The sequence below is a fragment of the Saccostrea cucullata genome, unplaced genomic scaffold (genome assembly GCF_032062105.1).
Source record: "Saccostrea cucullata isolate Sc308-1 unplaced genomic scaffold, CSIRO_AGI_Scuc_v1 ctg124, whole genome shotgun sequence".
In the NCBI taxonomy this organism is placed as follows: domain Eukaryota; kingdom Metazoa; phylum Mollusca; class Bivalvia; order Ostreida; family Ostreidae; genus Saccostrea; species Saccostrea cuccullata.
This window is the reverse complement of record NW_026927278.1, coordinates 238,517-248,325: the sequence shown is the minus strand read 5'-3', so window position 1 is coordinate 248,325 and position 9,809 is coordinate 238,517. Positions and strand designations below refer to the sequence as shown.

The 9,809-nt window shown below is 31.4% G+C and overlaps 1 protein-coding gene across 1 annotated transcript; it reads right to left on the bottom strand.

Annotated features, from left to right (window-relative positions):
* Positions 1 to 6,469: 6,469 nt before the first annotated feature.
* On the bottom strand, positions 6,470 to 8,274 carry LOC134273917 (galanin receptor 2a-like). The gene is made up of 2 exons (XM_062756134.1): positions 6,890 to 8,274; positions 6,470 to 6,695 (listed from the first exon to the last, which is right to left on the bottom strand). The coding sequence occupies exons 1-2, from the start codon at positions 7,921 to 7,923 to the stop codon at positions 6,551 to 6,553; spliced, it is 1,179 nt and encodes a 392-aa protein (XP_062612118.1). The 5' UTR covers positions 7,924 to 8,274; the 3' UTR covers positions 6,470 to 6,550.
* Between the last annotated feature and the right edge of the window lie 1,535 nt (positions 8,275 to 9,809).

Below are 9,809 nucleotides of genomic sequence, written 5' to 3'. Positions count from 1 at the left end.
GTTGTAAAATTTGAAATTTTAATGACAAGAGCTGGTCACCACTAGCTGGTATGGACAACGGTTGAGGGGGATTCCCATTTCTATTTTTAGTAACAGGTGGCTATATATAGAGATGTCTCTTAATATATAATTCTGTTAAAATGGTCTTTCTATCCCCCCTCCCCATTTTTTATACAACTCCCACAGGACATTACTTGTGATGTAATAGTTGGTGATAACGACGTAAAAGCAATTATTCAAGCTGTCCTAAATAAAGGGAGGCCCGATCTCCCAATTGGCGAAAATCATTACTATTATTGATTAATAATAATTAATTATACATTATGCCAGACATTGGCCAAAATATAGGGAAGACTTTAACTCTTTGCCCAAACGAATGATCTGAGTTTATAGGAACTTAAAGGCAATGTACGAAACATGAATTAGAAATAGAAAACAATGATCAAGTTTTTAAAGTCCTTTGAAATAATACAAATTAGAGGGAAAGTCATCGTGTGCTCCTTGTCTTGATCAGGAAAACGGAAAAAATCGTAGACAATACAGTTTGGAAAATGAAAAAAACATCTATCAACAGTCAAAATAATGATATATTGTATTTCCTTGAGATCCCTGTATCAAACTTCATTTGTTAACATTCCTCTTTTCATATGTTGTTCGCGTGTATACCGTGCTCTTGGGCATCGAATCATTTAGGAGACATTTAGTCTATATTCTGGTGATATGAACAGTTACAGAAAATAGTGATCATCAGGCTTATGATGTGGTTTTTGTCGTAAGGTGTCCAGTAAGTCTTTATAGTAAAATATCAAAACACAAACCAGATGTGTAAGATTTTCTGGTGCCTTTTTGTATTTCAAGTGATATATCCAATTGCAGTAGAAATGATTGATAATGATCTAACTGTCGAATTGAAGATCACGACTTCTTTTCATGTAGAAGTTAACGGAATAAAATTAAAAACCAACGTAATAATTTCACAAATATAATGAATTCGAATTCTGTTGAAGATTACGCCAGGCGATAGACAAAACTTAAAAAAGAAGATCATGACACGTTGTCAGAATAGGTAAAATGTATCTGATGCATGTTAAAATTTCGCATTAAGGGATTGAGGTGCAAAATGAAGAAAAAAACTATACATCTGTGTTCAGTAATTTAGAAATGTAAAATCAATTAGATTACACAGTCAGTATGTAGTGGTCCCTGCTGATAAAGCAGATAACAACATTGTCTTTGTTAGTAAGGCTCATTATTTAATTTGTATTTTAAGGGAACTGGGATTTAATGCCACAAGTGGTAGTCCAACTTATACCCATAGCTCCCTTTCTTAGGAGGAAATTCTTCAAAATCATTTGTCGGTTTTGAATATTTTTATTATTCCTAACAACCAGAATAAATGAAGGATATAAAGATAACGAATAGTATTCAATATCAAAGTCCATAAAACAATTTAAAATAGGAGCCTCTAAAACATCAGAGGTGGGATCAGGTGCCATGGAGGAGTGAACCCCCTTCTGACCGGTCACACCCGCCGTGTGCTCCTTGTCAAGATCGGGAAATAACGAAAAATATCCATCGTCAATTCAGTGTATAAATAATGGAGGATATGGAGATTACGAACGGTATTGTATATCAAAGTCCATAATTAATACAAAACAAGAGCAGAGTAAACACGGACCTTCAAAACATCAGAGGTGGCATCAGGTGCCATGGAGGAGAGAGTATCCCCTGCCGAACGGTCACACTCGCCGTGTTCCCCTTACCATGATCGGGAAATAACGGAAAAATCCGTCGTCAATTCAGTGAATAAATAATGGGCTAACAATTAGTACAAAAAACGACAGTCAGAATTTGACTCAATGATAAATTGTATTAATTTTGCTGACGAGGTCATTGTATCGACCAAAGAACTTACGAAATGATGACTTTAAACGAGAATGCTGATATTCTCGTTTCATCAACTTGTTTATCATAATTTACCTCGTTTTAGAAGCTGTTCATACGTAGAGCATGCTCTTGCGTGTCAAATCAACTGAGATATATACTGACCTTATATTTTTGATAGTTCAGTATTTGTACGAATTAGTTGTTTTTGCTGTTGTTGTTGTTGTTCTATTTTGTTTTGTTTGTAAGTTCTATATTAACCTTGATCTACACAACTCTTGAAATTTTTCGAAAGACTGTACCTAAATAACAGATTAACACGCACCCCAAAATGTTTACATCTTGATTTTATTTACACATAAATTATTTTGAAAAAACAACAATTTTTCAAATATGGTGTGTAAAGTTTTTACTTTCTCAAAAGTAATTTAAACTTATTTGGACAAGAGTTAGTTTAAATCAAAAATAATGTGTGTTTTTATAGTTATTTTAAGCTTCTTCTGTTCTTTTGTTTTTTTTTATCAGTTTATCATTTATTTATTTTATTGATATTTTTATTATTTTGCATATCTTCCTTTTTCATCGAAAGAGGATTCCTTAGATCTTTTTTAAAAAATTAAAAATAAATTGCACCTGCACGTTCCAAGCGGTCGATACAGGTACTGTTATAATTTTATAACAACCATGAAATTCGCCGGGAAGATCTGACAGTTAGGGTTCAGGGTTTCTTTTAACACCTGTTATTATATAATGATCGAGAATTGATTCATGTACAATTTACTATTCACAGCTTGACTAATCGTGTAGATACATGAATCTTTGATGTAAAGTAAACTTCATTTGACATAACAGATACAACTAGTTGTTATGTATCGGAAATTTAATCCCAGAGTCTCCTGGAGGCGTTGATATTCATTACATTTCTCTTTAAGTCTACAATTTGTACCATTATTATAATAAAAACGCACATTGTTATTGAATAAATTTAAGTGATTTCCTTTTCAAATGTTATTTGTTGAAATTACCTTATGTGTTTGATTATGTTCCGTATTGTCAATTATACAATGTGTTAACATATTTTGATTGTTTAGTTATTTATTTATCAATAAATGACCATTCAATGCCAAACTTGTTTTTTTTTTCATTTTTGTCAAACAGAGTACCGCCAAATCAGGTATCCATAAAAGTTTTTAAAGTACAAGGAAACAATCTGAGGGAATAAGCCGAGCCTACATAACGATCGATGAATAATTAATTAATCAATTATTTACAATTTTCATTTTTTGTTGTTGGATTTCTGCAATGCTTATTTCTTATATCTTTCATACAGAATATTCTTAATACAATGGGGCTCTGTAATATTTGGACTAATCAAAATTTTCGTAGTGTCAAATGGATTGCAACCACAATAAACCAAAAGCTCAAAGACCAGTATTTACAGAAATGGTATAGTGATATGAATAATTCCAGTAAAGGTATTACATATAGAATTTTTAAAACAAAGTTTGAATGTGAAAAATATTTAACTATTTTACCAAGAAAATTTAGAAATATCTATTCAAAATTCAGAACAAGTAACCATCGTCTTCCAATAGAGATGGGTAGATGGAATAATGTTGAAAGAAATTAAAGAGTGTGCAATTTATTTAATGATAATCAGATAGGAGACGAATTCCATTATTTACTGGAATGTAATGCATTATATAGTATCCGAAAAGATTTTTTGTTGCAGAAATACTATGTACATCCAAATATAACAAAATTCTGTAATTCAGCATTTTTACGAAAATTGTGTATATTTATTGAAAAATTTTTTTGACACTGTCTGTCCTCCTGTAATTTCTGCTTGTCCATAATTATTGTAAATATGTATATATGTAACTCTTGTACCATGTATATGGTTTTTTTGAGAGAATAAATGAATGAATGAATATTACTATTTGCATAAAAAAATTGACAAAACCCGGTACTGTGTCGACGAAATCGATTCTGATTAACACAGAAAACGGCACCACGCTCAATTTTCACAAAAATGACATAAATTGGATGTTTTAACCGCATTGTTAAAATAGAGTGGGTCATCGCACTTTAATTTTGAGAGCGATTAATGGAAGGCAATGGAAAGATGATTCTTTTCAGACTTGCAAAAATTTGGTATGAAGACCCACTTGATATAAAAAAAAAAGTTTACGCACTTAAATTTTTAACCGTGGTCTTAAAAACTTCTAAGTCCGAATACGCTTGCCAAATACAGAGAACTTTATGCTATCTAAATGACCATGTGTGTGGGACTGCGTATTCTAATGGTTAGCGAGGAGCTGTATTGGGGAAAGTGTTCGAATCATGCTCTGATTTTTTAAAATCTAATTTTTGAAATTTTGCTTTACTTTATAATAAGAATAAGACATATATCCACTGAAAAAAATATGTTTGTAATTATAAACCCATTTACAGTAACTTTTTATTACAATACCAATTAAAATTTTATTGGAATACCTCTATCCCTGTTTTATTTTAAAATGTATTTTTTTTTTGCCACAAGCGCTTCTAGATCACCTTCTACCATTAGATACAAATTCAAATTCTTTATGATATGTCCGCAACACTAAGTCTTGATAACACAATATAAAGATTACAGAAAAGAATTCCCTACCAATGTTAGATATTCTGTGATAGACTATTAGAGTATTTTTGATTGTTTAGAATATAAATATTATTTTAACAACAACTGTAAACAATAAAAAAAAAACAAGGTTAATTCGAACAATGGAGATAGTTCCAAAAAGAATTCTTGCTTAATTGCAAAACGGACATGGGCACTTGACGCGTCTTATCCCCCGGATTCTTTTTCCGATATGAGCTTAATATATTATATATATATATATATATATATATATATATATATATATATATATATATATATATATATATATATATATATATATATATATATATATAAAAGATACATGTACAACATCTTATATAGCATAAAAGTGAAGAATAATGCCACTGAACTGGATTTTGTAAAATGGAAGGAATTAACCATAAGAAGGATAAATAACATTAAGCAACAAATTGCAGCAAATATAATCTCATAAAATTAGTTTTGTCTCTGACCAAGACAAAATGTATATTAACCAGGTCCATTAAGATTTAATTACATCAAGATTGTATAGAATGATATAAATATTTAATATTTACATATGTCAAATCACTTTTTTTCCTAAAAAATACATTTCCAAATCTTTTACAAATCTGATGTTACTTATTTTATAAAAAGGCGATAAAACATTTCGTCCTTTGATTTTTTTTTATCTGGTAATATATTTTAGATGTTCTGTCAATTCAAATGGACCTTACTGACGCAGAAGATATGGTAAACTAAATGTCGTACAATACAATATACCTTAATATGAATATTAGACCAGTTTCTGAAGTGGTTGGCTGAAGTTTGATTTATATAACTTCGAAAAGACTTATAGGCGGTGGAAAAAATAATGACCCTGCACAAAAATCATTATTTGTCTTTGCATAAGAGCTTCGAATTTAGACACATGAAAATTCAGTGGTGGGATCAGCAGGTGCCTAGGAGGATGAAGCTTCCCCTGTCTGCCGATCACAACCGCCGTAAGCTGTATATGTACTGATCACGTAGATGAAATATAATTCCTTAATCAAAATTAGCATTATAAGAACTAAAAAGATATATTGGTAATAAATATTTCAGTAAAAATACGAATGCAATTAAAAAGATAATAAAATAGACAAAATGTTGGCTCTAAACGAGGTTTTTTGAAGTCTTTGCAAATAACTTATCTGCCAGTTGCCTCTCTCGGTTTAAAAATGAATACACAGAAGACTGCCTTGAGTATCAAAGAGAGTTGGAAGACATAGACACTGCATGCAGGTACATATACATAAGAACAATTGATGCTGGGAAAGTTATAGTTATCCCGTTTGCAAAAAAATTTAATTTGTTAATTGAACTTTATAGTCAGCGTACCTCTTAAGTCAGCGTAGTATTGGCTGACTCTGTAGTTTCTTGACTAAGACCTTTTTTTCTGTAAACATTCTCTATCCTAGGGCATGTTTCCCCTTGAGGTAAAAATGTTTCTTGAAGATAAATGACCTTTTTAATTATAGAAAATCAGTAGTTACAATTAAAGCTTTGATTAAAATGCGGATTTCTAATCAGTATAGCACTCCTCATACCAGCGTGTCATCGATAAAATTCAAGGTAATCGGAAAAGGGGAATCCCTGCTGAGTTCACACATTTCATAAGATAGACATTTATACATTGTCAATGATAACTCCTCATATGAAATTATTTTCTATCTTATTTATGCCCTGATATTAAAAGTATGAATTTAACAAAGTGCATGTGAAAGTATATTTTTTGAGATAGAGACTTGTGATATATTCATGAATATGCAAAGAAAAAAGAATCAATAGACTAGCTTCAATCTGATTTTCTTTAGTTCAGTTTATAATGAGATAATTTTTTGCGGTATATAATTTCAATTTTATATATATCAGAATAAATGTCTAGGCATTTTTTTTATAAAATTAACATTTCATCATCAAATGACAACTGCTTGTCCAAAGACAGAAAACATCATTAATATAAAAATAAACAAATTTTGATATTTTTGAAAATATCTTTAATTAATAGCTTTCCTCTGACTCGCTGCGTACTGCACTTCCGTTGGTGCGGTGTACGCGTTCAGATTCTGATCCGAAAGAAGTTTCTGTTACGTCCACACTGTACACGGAACCCCTCTGGATTGATCTTGAGGATCCTTTATGAAAGCTGTTTAAATAAATAATCACGCAATTTAAAAAAAAAAATCGTCTTAAGCCACATTAGAATTTAAAACCACACAACATTTTCTTGGAATGCATACATTTTGAATTGATCTTACAAACACGCAAGTATTTTATCCTATGGAAAACGGTGTTAAAACCCTGCGTATTCATTAATGAGGAAAAGTAAAGGTGTCTTACCTGACATTATGTGCCGTTAATTTCAAAATTCTCCAAAGCCTTTTCCTGAATCGTTGGTTTGATAAATTATAAAGAATGAAGTTCATGGCATAATTTGTAAATTGAAACAGATAAAAACTCGTCCAAATTATATCTTTTACTGTCTGCATATATTTTGATTTTACTTTCACATAAGAGTCTACAATAAAATATATTGCTATAGGGGCGGTAGTTGAAAGAAAATATATACTTGTAACTATAAGCATAATTGTTAATCTCCTGTCAAATCTGTTCATCCGGATTGTCGTTGTTTTGTCCGAGACGGTACCTCTTCGGAACTGGCGAGATTGTCTTAGGACACGAATCATGACTATGTTCATTGAGATCATGAGTAAAAATGGAAGAGCAGATAGAAATGAAAAATCAATCCAAATAAAAACATATTCATCATACTGTAGATAGCGTTTGTTTAAAGAAGTACACTCTGTTTCATTACCAACCGTCTTTATTCCATTTGTGATTAACAGATGCATATCTATACCACCTAATATAACCATAACAAGTAAAATAAGACGCACACACCTACGTATTGTCACAACTCTCATGTGCCTCAGTGGAAACCTGATTTTAAGGAATCTCTCCAAAACGACACACACAAGAATCCAAGACGAACATTGCATTGACCAATAGATGACAAAAAGACTTATTTTACAGCCTGCTTGTCCTGTCAGTCGCAGATTAAAATGGAATGTATTCTTCACCCAGTAATGACTGAGGCCGACACACAGAACAGTCATGTCAAATAGAGATAGGACGAAAAGAAACAAGTATGGCGGCTTCCTTTGAAAGTTCATCTTCTTTAAAACAATAATGATGATAATATTTCCAGTTATTCCTACGATGAAAATCATAGGGGATAGAATTCTCCATAAATACTCTTCTATTTTACCCAGTTCTTCATAATCATTTTGTTCAGCCGTAGAATTATATTCTGAATTTATTGTTGAATTATCATAGTGCTGAAAGTCTGTCACATTCACCATATTAGTAAACATCAGAGATGGAGTTTGTCCCAATTGAATTGTGAATTAAGTCATGAACATTTCCATCGATAAAATCAGTGAGAAATTGAAATGTCACTCCTCAGTGTAATGCAGTATAATAATTCAAACGACGAGAGGTCCTGGTGCTATCAGGAAGCAGGGTAAATATATTACACCGGGTCGTTTTATTATTTGTCTTTGTTGTAGCTGCACGATTAGATCATGATCGAGTGCTAGATGTAAAGTTGATCAGTGGGCAGGTACTAAACCAACGTTATCTAAGTCACAGCGCTGCACTACTTCTAACTGGACACAGTATTTACACTCTAACAAGACTTCCAAATTATTATTACATAACCAATCATTTAAGAAAAATATCAATTTACAGAATGAAAGAAGGTTTAAAAAGATCCAAAATTAAACATGAATCATTCCGATTTCTCAAGTGCATTAAATTTAAAAAGCGGTTTTAAGTTTTCTATTATATCAACATTGAGTGTATACGAAGTCTTGATTTGCTCTTCTTTATCACAACTGCAAGAGTTAAAAATCTTCTGCGCGAAGTAAATTTTCAGTGAAGGGATTTTTTCAATTGTATATTTGTATAAATTTGTATTTGTATTCATGTGAGTCAGAATTTATTCAAAATCTTATTAATGAAAAAAGAAAACACTTGCTGTGGTCTTCGACTCCATATTTATAGATTGATCGACGACGTACTAGTATTAGAAATAGCAAGAATTATTTCAATTCACATATTCCCAGTGGGCTTGAAATAAAATATAATACAGAGTCACACAGATCTGTTTCATATTTGGATATTGTATCAGAAAAAAGACGTTAATGGTCATCAAACAATCAAGCTTTATGATAAACGTGATGACTTGATCTTAACTTTCCAATTGTCATCTTTGCTACATATGCAGCAATAATCCCCTTTTTAGTTTTTACCTTTACTTGGGGTGTACCTGTATATCTCTCAGTTGATTCGATACACAAAAGCATGACCTACCAATGAACAATTTCTAAATCGAGGCAATTTATTGACAAAAAAATTGATGAAACGAGAATATCAACAGTTTCCTTTTAAGTCTTCATTTCAGAAGTTCTATGGTCGATACAATGACTTTGTTAGCAGGGCATGCTCACACGTCCGTGGCACCTTATCTCAACTTGATGTTTAAGAGGTCTGTATTTTCTCTGCTTCAGATTAATATTTTTTGAATGGACGTTTGAGTTTGAATACTGTTCATTTTCTCCATATATTTCATTCTTTCATTTTTAACTTATATTTTCGAGGTTCACTGTAATGATAAGTCGATCTGATTAACTCATGAGATGAGGTGGACTAAACTTCCTACAATATACTGTATATTTAAAAATATCAATTACTGGTGTAAAGACGGTTAGTGACCTAGTACTAAGAACATATTTTGTCATTGCACCGGTATATGACCTGCGAATTAAGGCTCATAAAGTCTTCAGAAGTAGGATCAGCTGTCTAGGAGGAATAAGTAAGTCAGAGCCATCTCTTTTGTCAAACAGTTTAACAGTAAATTGGCATTTTAACGTTTATAATCAGTGTACCTTCCAAATATGAAACAGACTTGGTAAACTCTTTGCTGCCCTTAACTGAGATTTTTCTTATATTAATAACTTCATTCATAGGTCAATTTCCCTTTAATATAAAAGATTTTTAAAATTATTTTATAATACCATTAGTTACAATTATAGCTTTGATCACCATGTCGATTTTTTATCAGTATAACACTCTTCATATCAATTTATAATTGATAAGATTCAAGGTATTCAAAAAAGGGGAATTTCTGCTGTGTTTATGTGTTTCATAAGACACAAACTTATGTACTGTCCATGATAACTTATCATAAGAAATTATT